Genomic DNA, 21,757 nt, shown 5'->3' on the forward strand with positions numbered 1-21,757 from the left:
GCGTGCTTTGAGGTGTTTCACTGGCGTTTCCCTCTTGGCTCCTATTGCCTCAGTATCCCCTAGCTCAACTCCGTTCGACTGCAGCTGTGCCCCAGCGTACCCCGCACATCTCAGAGACAGGCCGAGTGCAGTCGCTGGCACCCGCTCCCTCTAACCGTGGCACATCGTCCCTCAGCTTCCCTCGGGCAAGCCTGATATTGTCCCCCTCCCCCTTTGAGTCTAGTTTAAAGCTCTGTCGATGAGCCCCACAAGTTCCTGAGCAAAAATTCTCTTTCCCCTTTGAGGAAGATGAATCCCATCAGACGCCAGCAAACCTGGTGCTGTGTGGGCCATCCCATTATCAAAAAGCCAAATCTGTGGTGATGACACCAGCCACGGAGCCATGAGTTGATAGATTGGGTGCCTCTGTTCATTCTAGTGTCACTGCCCACAACTGGAAGGAGAGAGGAGAAAATAACCTGTGCTCTGGAGTCCCGTACTAGCCGTCCCAAGGCCCTGAAGTCTCTTTTGATTGCCCTAGGACTTCGTGTTGCAGCTTCATCACCCCCCACGTGGAAGAGCAGTAGGGGGCAATAGTCCGAGGGCCGTACCAGGCTAGGGAGTATCCTGGTGATATCCCTCACCCGGGCCCCAGGGACGCTGCAGACTTCCCTAAGAGGAGGGTCCGCCCGGCATATCGGACCCTCGGTTCCCCTCAGAAGGGAGTTGCCCACAACTATAACGCGTCTTCTCTTCCTTGTGGAGGTGGTGGATGAACAAGCATCCATGTCCTAAAGCCTCAGCATCCTGCTGCCTGCCTTTGCGGCAATCAGGCCATGGAGCGCTAACTCCCTCACACTTACCAGTGGTCACACAGGAGATGAGAAAGATGAAAAGAGATCAAATGAACAGCATCACCTGTGTACGGGTACAGTGTACCTACCATTTGTATGGCGGTGATTCCAGTTAATGGCTCTGCTCGAAGTTCCCCACAAGCATGACTGGAAGAAGGAAAACTAGAGGAAGAGCACTTCATTGCAAAGACAACTTCTTCAAAAGGAAGGTCTTGCCTCAGGAGTTGAAAAACACCGGGAAGCAAACTAGGGGAGAGTGCAGTGGAGAAAAGACCTGTCTCTTCCCAGCACCTTACCTCCAGGAGCCATAGCAGGCGAACTCCTGGGTCAGGCCAGTCAGCGGGGGAAATCTGCAGGGTCCTTCTACTGACTTAATCCATCTCTTCTAGTTCTGGTGGAGAAGACAGCAGCTCTGGGCTGGGGACGCTCCTGCTTATAAGAACGCCATGACATGGTCTCCTCATGGGGAGGGGGAAGAGTGCAATAGTCTGTGTGGGAAGGACAGCGGGTTGCTCGTTTAATTCTTGTCCCACCTGCAAAGGTTGTTGCTTGCTGTGTTCCTCCCACATGCCTGGTTGCCATCAATCCTGCGCTCTACCCAAGTGCAGCCCAACCAAAAGTGAAGGAAAAAAGTATTTAGTTTAACGCTTCTTTCTCCTGTTTTCTTTTTTCTGGTATTTTTTTTCCTTTTGTTTTTCTGCATTTAAACACTTAGCAGACAGACAAGGTGTGACAAGAGGCCGTGTAAGGCCTACTGCTTTGAAACACCTACAAAACTATATTTAGTGGCCAATACAAGCATCTTAACTGGCTGACTGGTGAAAATGGGCAAAAAAGCAAGCAGAGGCACTGCATTAACGTAGCAATGGCAAGCCCTAATGATTTCACAGTATTATCTGATCACAGTGCAGCGCGCAATCTGTCACATGCCTAAGGTGTCTGAAAGTCCTATTCAGCCCGCAGTAATGAAGTAGTTCCTTAGCCTTCAGCCAACAAAACACAGCTGCAACAGCGGTTTTCCTCTCATTCCTGGGAGCATGTCATATTACTCATAGCCAATAATACCGTGAAAACCCACAAAAGACCATGCTTTTTGTCATTAATATGATCTTTAATAAATGGAATAATGCACCATTTTACAGCAAGCCTTTCTTTTAGACCTAAAGAATAGCCTTTTAAATGTTCTTATCCAATGTCTCTGTATCAATACAATCTCTTTATTTAGGTTTATATATAACAAAGCAATTCTTACAAGTATTCATAGAAAACTCTGTAGTGGCTTTAACAATGTCAGCTTTCATAGTGGCATCCACAGATGATTAAAAAACAAAAATTAGCTTTTTATTTCATACTCACACTGTTCCATGAAACACAACTTATACAGCATAGCAAGGGTATTGGGCAGCTTATACAAAAGAAATAACTGAAAGCAATTATTTATAAATTCATACATGATATTTCCTCAGTCATTTGAGAGGAAAACCAAAAATACCCGTTAACAAAAGGGTTCTGATGAGACTCCATATTCTAGGGTTTCTCCCCCTCTTCCCCAGAAAAGCTCGCTGAGAAAGTAATGCTCTCTTTACAGTCTTTCATAAGAAAAATGGCAGTTTCACATCTCCTTATTTCAGCTTCTACAGAAGACCAAACCCTAGAAATCAGTCTTTGCCATGTTCTTTTTCTTCTTATACTGCATTTGGGGGGGAAATAATCAACAGCAATTGTAAAATATGATTCTAGCTTATATAAATGTGAATAGAGCACACTTTCCTCTAGAGACAAAAAGCAGACAAGAAACATTACATACAAACCTTTTAAAATACATTTCAACAGTGTGAAAGAGAGAGAGTCACAAATCAGGAAATTCAAAAGTGACAAATGAAAGTCAGCTATAACTTGGACTTGCCTGTTTCTGCGTTCTTGTGACTTTTTACAAACTACAGAAACATTAACTATTTTCTTTCCTTTTGAATAAACAAGATTGAAGTGTGATACTTCACGATACAGTTCTGAAGCACAAAAAAAGTGAATCAAGTGCTCTAGAAATAAACCTCACACATTTTTGCTCTGTCTTAAAAACAAGTGAATGGGCTACAAAAATTGAATTTTGGGATACCTTGAAACTAGGAAGTTGTAAAGGTTAATTATTTCTGCTTTAAAATAGTTACCAGGCAAGATGCTATGCCCCTGATGGATGTATGCTCCTGTAATGTACCTGCAGAAGCCTGCAAGAACTTTGAAGAAATCCTTCCTTACTGCGACAGTTACTGCGTCTAGGCACTGAAGTTAACTGAGTGACTTGCAAATTTACACAATTGCTGATCAACAGGCTTTTAAAAATATCTGACAATTACGTTATAAATTAACATAACTTCAACTAGTTCCTGGTTATTACGCACAGATGTAGATTAAACCACAGTGAAATAAATAGAAATGGGCATAAAAAGTAATTCATATTAGTAACGCACCACAGCTGCCACTACATCAGACCTGCATGAAGCCCCGATCAACATTAAAGGGCTTTGGTGTAAATGCGGGTTTATGCCGGGACCTTCCACTCCCACTGGTGCAGTTCCACTTCTTGACCACAAGCACAGCCGCCCTGGTACTGCCCTAGCCTGACAGCCTGGACCGAGGCATCAGCTAACACCCCTCCAGACGTCAGTAGCCAGGGTTTGCCCATGTGGTCCCACATTCCACCCTAGCTTTCCCAGGGCTAATCCTCCCGAGAAATTTTTAAAACCACTGCCAGCAGACCCCAACCCTCCTTTGCTCATAACCAATAGCAGACTCCTCTTTGATTTCAGCAGCATCCAGCATCCAATTTTAGGCAGTACAGAAGAGATCTCAAAATGAGAAATCTGATTTGTTACTATTTCACATCAAAACCGAAACTACGGGAGGCGGGGGGGTTGTCAAAAAAGGGATGTATTTCTACAGCTACAGTTTTATATGACAATATAGAAGCCTAAAATGTAATTGGATTTAATGGACTAAAATACTATGTTTAAATGGCAACCACATATGTAACTATAGCTATGACAAAAAGTTTTGTAAAAATTATCACATATTAAGTATTTTGGGTTATTTTCTGATCTGTAAGCGAGGTACCTCAAATTACTCAGCTTCAGATAAAGTTTGTCATGTGCATTCCCAGCTTTCTCTCTCATAAATCCTTTCCACCTAAACAATCAGTGACAAGTCTGTCATGGGAGATCTTGCACTACTGGACTATATGTCGCAGTCTGATCCCAATTTACTGTGATGCACTAAAGACAACTTAAAAATGGCATATGAAAAAGAACATTATACTTGCTACCAGTGCTACCATCTGATGCTGTTAACTCACAGAATTTAATCCTGGAATTTACGCACAACATACATATGCATCTAAATACATACAGAGTTTACATAAAAAAATATATATTTGGCTTGGCTAAATGTATAGCTTTTTCACTGAAGAAAGGCTTAAAGTTGAACAATAAATAATAAGCACATTAAAAAAAGGAGGTTAATATATTTGCCTGTTAAAATGGATAGTGGGAGACCAGACAGAAAAAGTCAAATAATCCAAATTTATGCAAAATACTAGGTTGTCCAGTCTATAATCCAACTTTCATAGACTAATCAATCCTATTTCCATTTTCTTTGATAAGCTGCTCCAAATTTTCCAATTAGACATCACGTCATGTATATGCTACTGTGCTCGGCAATTATTATTTTTATGACTTAAAACCAGCCTGTTTCAGCAATGGGAACTGCCATCATTTTTATACAAGTAAAAATTACAGCATAATTAATTTCTCCTGTATTGACTAAATATGTGAATTTAAAAAATCTCCCTAATTAGGCTGGAACTTTCCATAATGATGTTTCAATTGCAGAATGGCTATGATCTTTTGAATATTTTTCATGAAAGAAAATTATAATCTGAACATAGACATAGTAATATTATATTAGTGGACTAGTTTTTAATAACATTTTAAAAAGGAATATCATTAGAGCAAAATGCACTGAACACTGAAACTATGGCATATACAATGTATACATAGATATTTTTAAAGTAAAAATTCATTATTATTAAAGTTGGCCCAATAATCTATTCGATACAAATACAGAACTTCCTTATTCTCCTTTCTGAGGCAGGTAGGATTAAGGATTTCTTTGAGAGAAAGTTGACAGGTGGGAAGATACGTACTTTCTAAACATATTTATAAGGTGGGTTTTTTTGTTGTTTGTTTCCTGAAACCTGCCAGCATCCATCTTGCATTGGTTTTTGTCCCCAGTGCACTGAAAAAAATGCAACTGTGTTGCCTTTGAAAATTAGGTAATTTTCTGTATGGAAACAAGACACAAATGAACAGCAGTAAGAAAGCAAAACACAAACAGAAATGTTCTTTGTTTCTGAGAATATTCTAATGATGACAATATCAATTGGTTTCCTTTTAAATTAGGAATTCCTTTACCTTTAGCTGTGCAATTTAAGTGCATCTTGGAGTTTCAAGAAAGGCATTTTTAATACTAATTGTTTAGCACATGAAGCTATAGAACGTTATAAGCAAATTCAGGGGAAGTGTTGCAGATAATCTGACTTGTAAATACTGATTTTAGAAGAAAATAAATCTGACTGAGGCATGTCTGTTTCAAATGGTTAGAATTCACATTCTAAAAACCATGTTATGTTGGTGAGTATCTCTATTATAGGAAACAGAAAAAGAGACAATGCATTAACCTAAGCAACTCTTCTGGCTTTTACTAGCACATCATTGTCTAAAACCAGTAAGATTCTGGATTTTGGCTTATATATACAAACATCACAAATGTTTGCTCTAACATTTTACTTGAATTATACATTATAAATTACCATAGCAAATATTCTACTGTTGCCTATTTGACAGTGGCACAATTCATAGGTATTTACACTATCATTCTATTTTCATTTTGCTATATTTATCTTGTCTGCAATATACATGAGAAATTGATAGAAAATTATCAACTTTCATCATTATCCTTTTTTCTTACAAGAAAAGAACAACAAAAAAAACAAAACCCAAAAAACCAACCACAGAGAAATAAAACACATTGTCTCCCCCGATTATAGTACATTTATCAACTCTTAATGTGTCTGATCTGTAGAATTCTCTCTCTTACATGTATTTCGTTTGGTTAAGGATGATTCCCCACGGTATGAGATACAATTCAATATCATTTAATTTACAGAGAAAGTATTCTGTGGAGATTAGATTATGTGCTGTGAGCAAAAAAAGGGCATTACTAAATTAAGCATTAAAACCAAACTGCTAATCTGATCTCATCTAGCTGTGCAGAATTACAGTATTTTGGTACCGACTTCAGAGTTTGTTTTGACTGACCTTTAAAAATAAATAGTTTTTCTCTATTTAATCTATAGGGCATTTTGTGATAAAGTACATAGTTCTATCATGTTACAAATTATATTTATCCATGGTAGATTAGAAAGCCAATACTTTCTACTGATTATAATTCATCCCAAAGGCCTTCCAGCAAGTGATAGAAATAGATAAAGGAAAAGAAACTATTATGTTTGCTTTAAGAACGTTTAAGGAAAACTGCAGAAGAACATTTTCATCAGGTTTTTAAATGATTTGGATTGCATTGAGCATAAAAAAGTTGGATTTCTTACAAAGGACTGGCCTGAAAAGAAAGGCTAGAAGACTGGTGCGAATTTGTCTTAGCAGAAAGCAGCAGCAGTCAGAGCAAATAACTTTCCTCTCCCCAGAGTGTTTCAAGTTAGATAAGAGCGTCCTAAATACACTTTTCAGCCCACATTCTGAAACGCTGATGGATGATATATGCAAGGCAAAGCAAAAAGTCATTGTGAAAGGAGTGAAGAATGTTCAATATGCATGATACAGCGATCATCACAAAACAGCATACCGTACTTCAAATGGAGACTCAAAGAAGGCCGAAAGAGAAGAAATCCACAGCCACCATTACGAACAGAATGCCAAAAATTCTGATTTGGGTCTTGAAAACCAGCTGAGCAACTGGCAGGTTTTCAACATCTGGGATGCAAGATTGCAGCAGATGGGAAGCCGAGAGTGAATTAAAAGTAAAACCAGAGGCTGTATTTTTGAAGAGGCGAGATACAACTGTGTATTTATACAGTCAGATAACAGAATTACTCCTCAGAGACAAAAGATACTACTTGAACTGGTGCTTAAAGAACATAGGGAGCCCAAAATGTGTCTCATGGCTTGTATTTCTACAACTACACCTAATCAAAGTCTGGATTTATAGAGTTATCTCTTGGAGATACCTAGGAGAATCTAAGAAACATTAAGAAGCATTACAAGAGAAAATCATAGCAATCAAGCACAAACAAGGGATTTTGTGAAACAGCAAGAATCAGATGTAGCAAGGCATATATTATGCTAGTTGTATCATCAGCTACAGAAGAACAGGGTTGGCAAAGTTTACCTCAGGGGGAAAAAATAATATAACAGCAAGGAAACAAATGAGCTTGAAAGCACAGAGCATCTGTTTCAGTCAGCTGAAAGGAGACAGGCTGGGGGAGGCAATTGTTTGCTGCCAGTATCCTGCCACAGGAGTTTGGAAGGCTGACTGAATAGATTTTCTTTCTTTGAACATCACCAGTTTTCAGATACAGTGATAAAACTTTACTCAGTACCAAAGACTGACATGTGTTATATCTTTTTTATCTAAATAGTTTTTACTGACGTGTTTTCAATCAGAAAGAATATTTCTCAGGTGGAAGGATATTTCTTAGGTGGAAGGAGGTCCTGACCAATAAGGAAATTAATTAGTACACAGTAAAAACAATCATTCTAAAAAAAGGTCAGGTTTACTTGAGATGGTGAAAAAACCAGTTTATCTCAATAGATATTACATTCATGTTCACTGACACCTAAAATCAATGTGCATTCAAACTGAAAGAACGGTCTAAGCAGAGGGAATAAAAACCCAACCCTCCCCCGCAAACGCTCATAACCATGAATTTTAAAAGCATGCAATAAATTTTAACAAGATGAATGAGGGGCTCTAAAAACTCTGAAGGGAGGAACAGTTTCAACTCAACTCAGCAACAACAGTCAATTAGGATGCACCTACCTGCATAAGTAATCAGGCTGATTTTACCCCAGACTGTCTATAAGGAGGTAAATCAGGAAAGATCACAAAACTGTTTTGTGCCAAAGAAGATTCATGATTTTTCCTCTGTGTAAACAAAATACATTTGCAACCCATCTTCACTAGAGCTTTTGACAGTTATTAAGATTTCTGAAGAAAATGTATTTTTCAATGTACATCATTAGTGATCTAAATAAGGTTTTACATAAATACAGGGGGTGAAACTGTACACAAAATAAAATGGAAAAAATGGCTGACATTGTTTCCTTACATTTGTTCAACCTTTTGTTATTCAGAACTTCACAGGCTGGCATCTACTGCTATAAAGAAAACACATTTTGATTTGGAAGGATCAAAGGAAAGGTACTGAGCTCAGATTTTTTTTTTGTTCCTTTTTAAAAGCCCTTTCAAGTTGGGGAAAATTCATGCGTTGTCACCTCAGAGCACAATGTGATACAGGCAGCTGCTTCAAGCTGGCTACGGTGTGCAAAGTTCACTGTCATGACCGGCTGACTGCTCAACTGTCAGGGAAAAATTAACAAATACAAAAAGGGGAACATGTGGCAGTTTTAGAAACACACTTTTCAGTAAAGCATACTGTGAACTATAGACTATTGCACATTTCAACATGACACAAGAAAAATAGGGGGTTCAAAAGAGAATACACTTTGTAACATAGAAATATACAGACTAGCTTGTGCACAGAAATCAAAACATGGTTACAAGACACCACTGCAGTCAAACCTGTCTTATAGTCTGCTTATGATCTTAGTGACCTTAAGAAACTGGTCCAAACTGATTATCAGCAATACTTTTTTTGTTACTTTTTTTAAAAAAATATTTTGAGACCACATTTTTGATACACATATATATATTCCGTGGTCAAAACAGACAGACTTAACTTTAGCGATACTAAATAAAAGTGCAAAAACGTTCAAAAAATAAAACAAAATAAAAAAATATGGAAGCATAAGCTAAAAATTTTCTGCATAGCTGAAATCTATTTAAAGCGAGTCCTTCGCAGGGGTTGCTGACAGGAGGAGAAAGCAGTTTTTTAAAATGTCTTCTGCATGTTTGTTTCAAATAATGCAAAAAAAAGGTCATTTGTCGGCTTTCAAAGTATTTCACAGGCAGTTCACTCCTGCGTCCTTAGATACCATTGTGGTGGCAGTGCCTCCTTCTGCAAGGTAAACAGCAGTGCTGGATTTGGAGTGGACTGCCCGGTCACTGCCATTATTGTTGACCTCGCAGTGCAGCGGCTCGGTGGAGATGACCCACGTTGAAGGACGCCACCGCTTAAGTGAGTATGGAGTTTTCACACGTTTCTTGATCTTTTCTCCTGAGCCCGATTTGCCATCCTGTGAGGAGTCACCTACTGAAGGAAGGAAAAAAAAAAAAAAAACAAACCAAACAAAAAAAACCACCAAACAAAAAAACAAAAACAGAGTAGAAAATAGTATTATGAGGAAGGAAGATTAGACTGGAGAGTCCAGGGTTGTTACTCATGCAAAAAAGAACAAAATCTTATCACACAAAAGCAACAAAGCAACTGTGTGGCAGAAGAATGACAGGTATATCAACTACAGTAGCTGCCACTAAAACAAGGGGTCAGATTCTGTTGTCTGTCAGAAATTACTTCACTGAAGTAATTTGTGTTACCTTGAATGCACATTGGCATCAAACAGCAGAATCAGCATTTGACATTTGAGGGAATTTTGCAGTCATAGTATCTTATATTACCTGTAATGGGAGGTACAAAAAAAATGTCGCTACTACAGGATGGCAAAGGCTAAACTTTTAATAGCATAATTAAATCATAGGTCCCCTAATCCTACTTCACCGGACAAAGCATTTCACCTGGAGACAAAATGGTCCATTCTCTGTTATGATCCTAAGTCAGGATTTGGGATGTTGGGTTGCAAAACTGGCAAAACCAACTTTAATCATGATAAAATTTCAGCAGTAGAAATCTGATTGTTAAAAAAACCTTTTACATAACCTTCAAACCCTTTCTTTTAACTTAACCTTCAATTAAAGAAAGTTACTGCAATAATCTTTTTTCTTTACCTCAATGAGATTTCAACTCAAGTCAACGTGTTAAGACAAAAATTAAGGTTTCCTCCTTAAAAGGAAGGCTTAAACATTCCACTGCTGAATATTCGACTACAATTCTTGAAAGATCTGTTCTGGTTTGTTTCTAAACCTTTTCTTTCCAAACATGTCTGGCACCCCAGATTATTTCACTAGTATCACAGTGTCTGTCTAAACATAGTCAGAGGTTTGCAAGCACCTTTCAAAGACTACAGTGCATTCTGGAAATATATTCTTTTTAAAATGCACACTAGGAAGCCTTTCCAACAGCTCCAACAGGCCCAAAGACAAACTCAGAGGATGTACCCAATTTAACTACGTGATTACATTCTTACTGTAAAAAGGAGAGCCCCATTGTAACCTCTTAAATCTTTGGCCTTAAAACTCTTAAGGCAGTTACTCTGAAGGATTCTATTAAAATCAATTTGTTCTCTAACTACTTTGATTAATTTTTAATATGTACATGGTAAACTGACAAAGGATTGCTATAGTTGTTGGAGCTCAGATAGCAAAGTAGAGAATGCCTGCCCGTCCATCTAGGCTGGGCTAATACTGTAAAATCAGTTGCTTTAAAAGCAATGAAGTGTATAAGTAGTTATTATAATAAATTATTTTAATCAATGCCTCTTAGAGCCAGCTAGTCTTGAGAGAATGAGGAAAAGTAAGGAAAAGAAGGTATAACGTGCCCCTGAAGGAAGAAGTAGGAAGCTTTTTCAATATGCTTTGCAGCTGCCAAGGTAGTTGCCTTGCAATGAATAATGAAAGTTAGAAATTACTCCCTTCCTAGAGTCAGAGTAGATAGGTTATAAAGGGACAGATTTATTCCATGTATGTGGAAGGAAGATAGTGACCTAACGTGCTGGAGTTGATGGAGACAGGACTTTATTGAGAAGACTGAAATTGTACTGATAGAAATTAAATTTATATGGGATTTAGTAAGTATGCTTTGAGGAGGGACAGGAGACACAGAAGTATTTTCTATTCAAGCAGATATATGTAGTTATTAAGTAAAAAAGTGTCAGGGAAACTGTTCAAGTCCTGCAGGCACTTACACTGCATACTACTGCTATCCAAACTATTTGTGGCTGATAGATCCAGCGAATTAGGCCTCTGTGCTCTTCTAGTCTGGGTCTGCCCAGGATTTCTCGCTACATTCTGGATACTGACTGTAGCTGTGTCTTGCACTGGACACGGATTACTGTTGTTGTTATTGGCATTTGTTCGGCCATTATCCAGTGGTCGCTCTCTCCTGTCTACTAGGCGGTCCAGAACACCTTCATCATGGCCAACCTGCTGCTCCCGCCTCAACAAGGGTTCATGCTCATCAGGGCTTGAATTAATATTCAGCCGACTATCCTCTCCACTGAACTGGTTCTGAAGCATTTCCTGGGCTCTCTGCGCTACCGAACTGGTTGTCTGGCCAGATGGCACTGTCCCATTGGCATACTGGGTTGTGCCAGCATGAGAGTTTATGCTGTGGCTTCTCCCAGCCACTCCGTTCATGGTAACTGTCACAACATGAGGTTCTGCAGCATTGATAGTGTTCATCTTCGCAACGCCTGTTTCCACTTGCTTCAAGTTTGATTTGTGCTTGCCACCAAATTTTAACCGTGGCTCCTTTGTTGAATTTTTGGTGTTTAAGGGGAGGCTAGTAGGCCTCTTCGGAAGGTTCTGTTGCTTGGGTAGAGGATAGACCTGAGCAGATTGGACATCTGGAATCAAACATGCTTGACCGTTGCCAGCTTGTGTGAAGTCCTGTTGTCCTGTCACCTCCACTGCAAGTTTTATCAGCGGATAAAGCAAGCTGGAACTAGTGCTGCTGAGTGGATCTGGCCCGCTAAACTGCTTAAGTGAATGTTCCATCAGATTCTCATCAGAGCTTTCTTTCAGGTTCTTATCCACTTCTTTTGGATCCAATTTATTTGTCTCTAAGTCCTCCTCAGTTAGCTGCAGACAAACAGGGGTGGGCCCACCTGGCTGCATGACATTAGTAGTATGTAAGTTTGTTTCATCCGAATAAGGCATTTCAGATATGGTGGTCATGCCAGTGCTAGGAGTGAGGCCAGTTGTATTGGTGGTGGTAGTATTGGTGGACAAACTGGTGACACTTGTCTCAGGACTGGGGATGCGAGCTTGCGCTTGTTGCCGCTCATAGTTAATGGAGTTTCTATTCTTTTCCCCTGAAGTCAATGGTGTAGTGGACATTGAATGTTCAGAAGAAATGTTCTTCACTATGCTGTCAGTGTGGTGGATTGAATCTTCAATGTAGGAAGAGGAAGAGTAATCTGGATATGGCCTTATCTTTGACACACGTCTGTGATGTGACAGATTCCTTTAAGAAAAAATAAGTGATATTAAGATCATATATGTAAAAATCACCTCATATTATAAAGCCTCTCATTTAAGAGAGCTGAATGTCTTTCTGTTTCTTTTCATGCATAAACTAAGGACAGATACAGTACAAACTGAGATCTTTCAGTAACTTCCTTGGAAAATCCTGGGTAGCAGAAAATTGGTTTTACTAGGACAGCAATATTGTCATGGATGTTATTTATACAACTAAGTCGGATAACAGTAATTTTCTTCTATTTGTCCAATATACTGTTTGTCCAGTTCACTGCTAAGGTACTGCTCTAGTTGCAGAGAAGTGATACTGAAGGAGGGCAACAAGAACTCAACACACAAGATGGAGAAAGTGATGCTGGGAAAAAGTCACAAGGTCCTAAACCGTGAAAAAAATCTATTATTTTAACAATTTAGGTATTCTATGATTTTAACATGATTTTTTTCATTACAATAAACACTGCCACATACAGCAACATTACTCTTCTCTCAAATCCACATCTCTAGTGTATACTATTAAGCACTAATGTCAGTGCTGCAAATTCTCACTCCCTCTGGATCATAAATAAGCAGAGAATGCACAGCACCTCTCTCACTGGGGTCAGAATAGCGATGACTTAAACAACGGCCCTGCGGTTCTTTAACTGAAAAGCTACAGGTTTGAGACTCGGTGATTTCCTGAACTCATATTGCCTGCAAATTCACAGTTTACAGAAGTTTTATGCATCATTTAGCAAGAATCCTTAAAGACAATTCATAGTCACTTCATATCTTTGCAAGCCTGTTTGGACAGTTTGCCTAAGTTCAGTTTAAAAGGCCCCTCTGTGAGAAGTACAGTTGTTTACAAAAAAGGTGCTTGAATTCTGGGGACACATAGGAGATCTTAAGAACACAAGCAGTCAGGATCATGCCATACAATACCCATATGCAGACTAGCTCATGTAACACACACCTGCTTCATGGGTGCAGAAACATTAAGCTAGCAGCGTGCTCTAGCTTCCTTCCTGGAGTGAGCTGAGCATTGCATTGAGCATTCGCTGCTGACTAAAACCAAATGTTTTCTCTTCTTACCGCTCATTTTGCATGGCAGTTGACATAGGGTTGACCGTTGGACTAACTGATTTATTTCTCTCCCAAATCATCATGAGTTCTGCCATCCTCTCTTCAGCACACTGCGCTGTTAGTCGAGCTTCAGCATCTTGATCCCAACAGTCCTCAATTGTTTCTTTAAGTGACCTCACAGCCTGCCAGGAGACAAACAAACAAAACCCCTTTATCTTAAACTATTTTCCCTTTATATTGTGCTTCTAATTTACTGTTTTATGACGGCATTCTGTATGCATGAAAATAGTCACAAGCTGGTGAGAAACAAAAGATACACAATTTCATTCAAAGCTAGTTTAATAACAGCAATATGCAGGACTAATATTATCATACCTCATATGCACACCCACCCACCAACTAGGAATACAATTATTTACGAAAAGCTACATTCACCATTGTCCATACAACCTTCAGCCAGCCCTCTCTGATGTATGCATGCTCAGCTCACTCTCCCTGCCTTACGAAAGCTATGTACTAAGGATTGATGACACTCTGGAAATGCTGTCATTGTTATCCTCACAATTCAGCTAATGGTCCCTGCCTTACTTCCCTGCACTGTATGCAAATAACACAGCCTTGCTCATTTCGTCATGCTTTTCCTCCTCTGTTCACTACTGTAACATCCAAATGCCTCATAAATATCGGTGAATTTGTCTGCACTGTGGGAGGAGATTATTGCTACCCTTGTTTTACAGATGGAGAAAGAGGAACAGACACTCTTTCCCGGGATCACACTGTGGGGGGAATAGTACAGTCAGGATTAGAGCTCAAGACCTCCAAAACGTGCTGCCATATGGTCAGAGACTTGGAGAGGATTCAACTGAAATTATGAGCACGGAACAGTTCTGCTTCCACTGCATCCAGAGTACAAAAAACAGGCAGACATTTATTGGCCCCTGCTGCCAATCTATGGCCCATGGATAGGATACGGTTTGCCAGAACATCTCGCATCTACAGCCCAGCTTTAACCTCTCCAACACCAATGACTGCGCATAGTCCCAGCTGGGCACTAAGGGATTCAGTGGGTCCTGCTGACTGCCTCTGTGCCAGAACTGTCTTGTTCACTTCTGGCAGCGAAAGCCAGGACTAGCTCTGCATGCTAGCCAAGAGCTCCTCGCCCACAGAGCAGGCTCCTGGCATCGCTTGCATCTGGCAAGTCACTGCTGCTTAGTGATGCAGCTACGGCTGCACAGGTGGGGATGAGCTCCCACACAAGCAAACCTTTTATCTCCCTTCCCACAGCAGATCGAAGAGGGGTTAAGCAACTACACCCCTCTTAGCTGAGCGACATGAGTCTAAAAGCACCCTCAGGGACAATGACAGGATAGTATATTGGATCCGTTTTCTCTCCCGGAATAAAAAGCCTTAATTTGGCTTTTAGGACATGATTTAGTCACAATTTAGATACATCCATGTCAGCGGACACCCTCATCTCCTGTCTTGCCGCTTTGTAAGACTCTCCCCTACAGGTTTCACCAGCAGTAAATTTAACCAGTGTTTAATATTGTCTCTCTTCTAGCAGATCCTTTCCTTTTGATGTTTTAAGGATCACAAAAGGAGCACAGTGATGACTGTATAGATAGTTAACAAAGCTGAAGTTCTAGAGCTTCACATTTACCACAGTAATGTGTTTTCTATTAATTTCAGGTTCAAAGAGGTCTATACTAAAATGCACTATTTAGAAGTTCTAGCTTTCATAAAAAATATAGGAGGGACAGAAAATCTGCATTATTCTATTCTATTAATATCCTTCAGTCCGGACCTTTGAAGTCAAGCTTGGGCCCTGCTTTGGCAAATGAAACAAGAATGCTGCTAACATCTCAACTCAGTTTATAGCCCTTGAATTATTTTATGCACATCATCTGCTCAGATTGTTGACTTATACTGTGAAAAACAATACTGCTAATCAAGGTCTCTATCATAATTCATATGTTCAAGAAGCAGACTGAGATTGCATAGGTAATCATAAATTTAGGATTCCACATCTTTTGAGTGCCTTAATTATGTGACCTAAAAAATAAAACATTGCTTTTTATTTGTATTTCTCAAATGAAAAGGGCAAATACATTTCTCTAATAGATGAATTTGCATGAAAGTGTTAAAACCCAACATGTCAGCATAGCTTTAAATAACAGACAAAAATCTTATCCCATGCATTAGATACAGGAGGTTAGGAACTGGTACCAGGGTGAGGTTATCTGGAGCTTAGTTTTCTACAATATCTCCCCTAGAGTGCTCATTCAGACTAGCATAGGGTGGAGTAGGTTGTTTGATACCCATGAGAGAACTACAGATTGTTTATTTATTTTTCTTTTCTCTTAAAGCAATGGCGTAGATCCATCCTTAGAGCTGGAGTTATCATCATTGTTATTATTTTGAATTTTTGCAAAAAAAATTAGCGACAATACAAAGAATGTGTTAGGCAGTTTAAATACGGGGATCATTACTAGCTCAGTGTCTAATAATGTTGGAGTCTATCAGCTTGTTAGAACATAATTAACATTTAAAATGGTAGACTGCAAAACAAAACAAACCTTCTTGAACTGTTCTAGTTATAACTGTCTTCAAAAACAGCTGTCAAGCTTGTTCTTCCAACACTGCATTTGTCAACATGGCTATAGTTAAAACAGTTGTTGCTTGATTTCCTATATAGTTTGGGTGTGGATTCCCCCCCCCCGCACCAAGACTGCCTGGCCAAAACTGTGTAATAAAAGAACCTCTCTATGAAGTTCTCAACTCAGTTACAACATGTTTTACAACAGTGTTAATACTGGAGGCTATGCTCCTCTCTGAAAATGGTTTCATACATATTAACAAGTACCAGCACAGATGAGGCCTTAGGCTCCCTATTATCTGCACAGTAGCTACATACTTATCAACTAGCAAAATCTCTGAACATTGAAGAGCACAATTTCAGTAAGGGAATAACTAAAAGTATCTTTTAAGTAAGAGTCAAATATGTCATTTTCATACTCGCAATCAAGCTATTTAGCTTAAAGAAGTTACCATGTATCAGGTGGAAGCCAGTAACTGCATTTCACTTCGCTTGTAATAAAAGACAAACACCCCCCCGTAAGCTAAGGGGACTTGCATTACCTCACCTTTGCTGCAGATGAAAGCAAGCACACAGTCTCTTACCAGAGTTCAGCTGACTTGCTGTAACTTGTTGGCCTGCAGCAGCAAGCAAGGCTCTAAGCCATAGCTATACTAAACAACAAACATTACTATGTTTATAGTCTTGAAAATAAAAATTGCAGATCAAATGAAGCCATATAAAATTTCTAATGTAGTTATAATGAAATGATTGCTAGAAACTGTAGCTTTGCAAATTCTGAGGACTATACAACTTCAGAAAAAGTTTATTACAATGTTTATAGATTTTAGTTTTGGAAGAATATATTTACATTTTTGCCAACTATTTTAGGGTGCTATTAGTTTATAAGATGTCAAAAGGCAGAAAATGCCTTTCTGTTTCTCATCCAGCATACATAGAACATAAAGGCACTTCATGCATAATACTACAGATACTGTCTAACCATTAATATAACAAGTTATCTTCTGTGTATCACACTTCAGCATCCGATAATAATCATGGTATTTTTCTTTAAAAGAAATCTAGCTTTCATGTCAATGGCTTTTTAAAAACTGAATTCAATATTTAAGAATTCCAGACAGAAGCAGCTCCCAATCTTTAAATACTAACAAAAATTAAAAAAAGAAAGAAAAAGTATTCAAGAATTGCTTTTAAGAAGTGAGTATGCCCTATAGGTGGTTATATGATTGTTTCTTTGAAAATACTCTATCTCACCAGGCTGTTCTCCTTCCACGCTTCTGGGAATTTTGGTCTTTGCTTCTCTCTAGACACCAAGACTTGCATATCTTCAAAAGTAGGATGGTTTCCAACTTCTGTCTGGAAAGCCATCTGGTACTCTGGCACAGATTCCCCTGTTAGCAAAAGAAAGAAAGAAAAAAAAAACATCACAGATTAAAAGGCAGTGCAAGGGCTTTCAGGTGATGAAAGGCAGTATCAAAGTTGCTGTCTGTCGAGATGTTCTCCACTTTCCCCCAAAGTCTAACTTCACAAAAAAAGCTGAATTAACTGCAAACGAATTAAGTGTTGTTCAGCGACCTCTCAAAGGATAGCATCTTCAAACTTTGCTGGTTGAGTGGCACATTCATAATGTCTTAGAGCCTGAGGATGACACTTTATTTCTGTGAAACGTCGTTGACTGAATATATTCACGTACTTCATTTGGGAGGAAGCCCAATGAGATTACAAGTCTCTGCACATAAAGTGCAACTGTTTGACTACAGAGAGAATGCTGCATGTCAGATTAACTGTACATGCTTTATCTTGGGAACAAGATGGTGGTTGTGACACAATCTCATGTGTTAAATTCTAGAAGTCTACTTCCTCTTGCTTTATTTTATAAGTATGGAGGATTTCCCTGAATTTTCAATGTCACTAGTATAAATAAAAGTACGGCTGACTAAAAGCTACGTTAAATGACAGCACTTTCCCATCCATTCTTTCACGAGGAAAGTCTGACAGACACATCAGCACTCTTACCAGTTCTAAGAACTGGAAGTACTGCCTTTGCTATCAGCCCAACCCTCAATGGTTGTCAAGTCTGGACAATAATGATAATAATAATAATGCTCAAATTGTACTTACCATGGGGCCTGCAAACTGCTTAAACAGGTAATTTAAAGTCTTTCAGATTGAGCCATGCTTCACCCTCAAATACACTGTATTGACAACAACCATCTTGAACGCTAGATGGCACCGACTTAATGGCAAAAACAACTGAGAAAATTACTTCCCTTCTTCACTTTAAAAAGCTATGGCTAGGGAGTAGCTTTGGTTGCTGGTACCACTTTCTACTTCTTATGTTTTCTCCAGTTCTTTTAGTTACCTGGGAAGAGGTCTGTACATCTCATAAATATCTCCCAGTAGATAAGGCCTAGCGCATACATATCTACTTGTTTCAAAGCAGATTCACAGTCCCTCAAGTTCACTGCTCCTTCAAGCACTTCCGGAGCCATATAGCGGATCGTACCGACCTGGAAAAACATAAAATCAAAGCTTCAAATCAGGAAGCAATTTCCAAATTCCATTTATTATGGATTTTTTTTTTTAATACCCTACTTTGATATTTTCTACAGTTAAAGAAAATGCAGTTCCCTTCTAATCAATGTCCTCAGCTTCTAGACTCTTATCAGGAGCCTAGTCATAATAAAACCCTTCCCCTACTCTGTCACTTTTTTGTATGTACCAAAACAAAATAATTTTGTCCCTTACTCAATATTCTCATATGCAATACAATATAGCAGAAATATTTCTTTTTCCTGAAATTACTCTGTGAAACACCAAGGTATGCATCGTAATGGAAGAGGATGCTGCCGAACAAGGAACTTGTTCTCTTAATTCCTGGACTGTCAGCAAGGCTCTCCCCTACATCTTCCATGGTCAATGGTTATTAACAGCCTTGGAAGATATCTATTCATTTCCACTAGGAAATGTTAGATTAGAGCAATCACTCATACTTGTAGGACAGTATTTTGTCACAGGACTACTCCATATCCCTGCATTTCAAATAGTAGCTTCCCTGTTTCTGTGTTCAGTAAGGGGAGATCTAAAAAGAGGACCTGTGCACTAGGTATTATTAATGTAGCACTTGCTTTCTAAGGGAAGGTGATTAGCACTGAGAAACACATTCTTTGAATGAAATGTAAAGTTTTTTTGTAAAAGCATAAAGACAACAAATATACTGAACCATTAGGGACTTTCACTCTTTGTTTAAAATAGTCTCACTGTATTTCAGTAGCCTATATTCAGGTGTCAGGGTATTTATGCTTATACAAAAAGAAAACAACAACAAAAACCCCACTCTCTGAATCATAGCATCATAAAAAAGAAAACTTAAGAAATCAGTTTCTTCTTTCTGCCCAGAATCCATTCTAGCCCACTCCTAGCAGATGTTTTCCCAATCTGTTCCTTAAATTCATAAAATTATGCACATTCTATATAGCCTTCCTCAGCAGTCCATTCCAGACCTTGGCTGCCCTGTACACATTAGAAAGGTTTCTTCGTAACTAACCCAAATTTTTCATCCTACAATGTAATCCCATTACCCCTTGTCCTATCCACACTGAATGCAAACCGTTTATTCCTTTCTCTTTGTAGCAGCTGTTTACGTATTTGGAGACCTGTCTCTGCCTTTACTTTCCTAAACAACCCTAACTCTTTCATCTTTTCCTATAAGGTACTCTTTCAAGCATCCCCTGTTATTTTGTCCCTGTTCTTTCTCAGTTGGTCCATGTCTTTCTACATGCACTTACTCTCCCAGATGTATCCATTTAAAGTCCAGAAAATTGCAGATGACATACAGAGAAATGGTTGTAGGATGTAGAATGCAGTATGTCACCATTTCGGAAAAATTAACACCAAAACCACCAAAGAATGTTTGGTCTTCAGTTCATACTTGCAGTACAAGACTGAAGGGACCTGTACCACACCATCACAAACAACATGGCAACCAAACCTACCTTGCATCTTCTCATATCTCACCCAGAAAACTTCAGTCTCCAGGGCTGCCAATCTATCACCTTTCAAAATGCTACGTTTGTTTTCGAGTGTTTTGAGAATAAAACCAGTTTCTTCCTATCAAGGTTTCAGCCACTTCTCACCCACATTGCAGCAATTCCCCTTAGAGGAATTGTACCACCTTAACATTCACCTTGTAACAACAGAAACAATTATTTCTCAGTGTTACTTCCATACTAGTTTGTCTTCCTTTATACACCGGTTTATCTTCATTTCTACTTACCTCACTAATGGCTGCGTTATCTTCCTCACCTGGGCGTACCAGTCTGTTTCCAGTTAACTTCATGGAGAGTCCAAAATCGCTAATTACACATGTTCCATCATTCTTTACCAGTACATTGCGGCTGTTCAAGTCACGATGGGATATTGCAGGTTTGTAATGGTCTATTTGGACATATGGAAGTGCTTGTTACTATTTGAGCAGTTCTACTGTTTGGCGAAATGAGAGAACCTCATTATGTCTGCTCAGCTATTATAAACAGAAAATCAACTTATCTTTTAGAAAGCTAATACTTTTGCTTCTTTATAATGAGCTCCACGGTATGCTATCTATAGAAAACTGACTGGCATTCAGAGTTTCACTGTATCTATACAATATATTAGGCTACTGCTATATACAGTTTTAGTGTTTGCCAATAAGCTTCTTTCCAAGGGATATTTCAGCATGATTTTGGCAGGGGAGACACAGTGCACTTAAGCACAGACCTGCTGCCACAGCCCTGACAGCCATTCCAAATGCTTTCTCTCATATCCACGCTCCTGGGTCAAATACGGCACCAACTATTTATGTTATGACTGCGATTGGCACCTATTCAGACAATATGTAGACAATATTACTCCAGAGAGTCTGAACATCTCCTTCATCTTGCAAAGGATCTGATCTTTTCCAAAGAATAATCTCAGTTGTTCCTAGTTCATATGTAATTTATTTTGTTACTAAAGCAGACAGCACTATAGAACCAGTTCTACTGTAGAATTTCTTCTACTCCATGAGTGCCTTCCTACCATTCATAGACCAGCCTATGGCTGTCTCTTCTTTATGATGGAAGGTTTACACATTTTCTGGCTGCTAATGGACACACCTGTCTGCACATTTCGAAATGATGAAATTAAGATGATAGCTGCAGTTTCAATGGCACATAGGAATACTGATTTAGGTATTTTCAGCCTTGCACTTTCAACGGCATCTTCAGTTGTCATTCTTTGCTAGAGTTGATGCTTAACATTTGAGATACATAGTTTGGAATTTTAATCCAAACTTTAGCACCTTAACATAGAATTAGTGATAACATCCTTTTATTTACTGCCAAAAAGCTAACACTGCAGTGCCAGGCCATATTCTGCAGCCTGATACATCACAGATGTCAGGATATCTGCTTTATAATCATGATACTTCAGCTGCTGAAATGCTGGCTGAAGCACACAAGCAGAGATATAAAGACATAAATCAATATGTTGTCCCATCCGGTGCTCTAATAAAACACTAGAAGTCCAGCAGTATTGTTTGTACACAGCGAAGACTAGGCCCACACCCTTAGACAAAAATCAAGGGATATGATAAATAAAACTACAGTGGAGTTAGAAGATTTCGTTATTTCTCTTTGTGTATACAGTTCACACACAAACTAAAAATTGCTTTGGTGATTTGTGT

General features: G+C 39.0%; 1 protein-coding gene across 3 annotated transcripts in view; it reads right to left on the reverse strand.

The window, feature by feature from the left end:
* Positions 1-3,737: 3,737 nt before the first annotated feature.
* Positions 3,738-21,757, reverse strand: part of BMPR2 (bone morphogenetic protein receptor type 2) — a 111,279-nt gene continuing 93,259 nt past the window's right edge. The window contains exons 8-14 of one of the 3 annotated variants that reach the window (XM_072875508.1): positions 20,330-20,490; positions 18,416-18,563; positions 17,308-17,444; positions 13,467-13,639; positions 11,105-12,384; positions 9,621-9,701; positions 9,198-9,336 (exon numbers count right to left, since the gene is read on the reverse strand). In XM_072875508.1, the coding sequence (XP_072731609.1) occupies positions 9,652-9,701; positions 11,105-12,384; positions 13,467-13,639; positions 17,308-17,444; positions 18,416-18,563; positions 20,330-20,490 (1,949 nt within the window). In that variant the 3' untranslated portion in view covers positions 9,198-9,336; positions 9,621-9,651. Of the gene's footprint in view, positions 9,337-9,620; positions 9,702-11,104; positions 12,385-13,466; positions 13,640-17,307; positions 17,445-18,415; positions 18,564-20,329; positions 20,491-21,757 lie in introns of all 3 variants that reach the window. The other 2 variants (XM_072875507.1, XM_072875506.1) reach the window with 2 other exon arrangements.

Source organism: Ciconia boyciana, chromosome 10 (assembly GCF_034638445.1).
Source record: "Ciconia boyciana chromosome 10, ASM3463844v1, whole genome shotgun sequence".
Classification (NCBI taxonomy): domain Eukaryota; kingdom Metazoa; phylum Chordata; class Aves; order Ciconiiformes; family Ciconiidae; genus Ciconia; species Ciconia boyciana.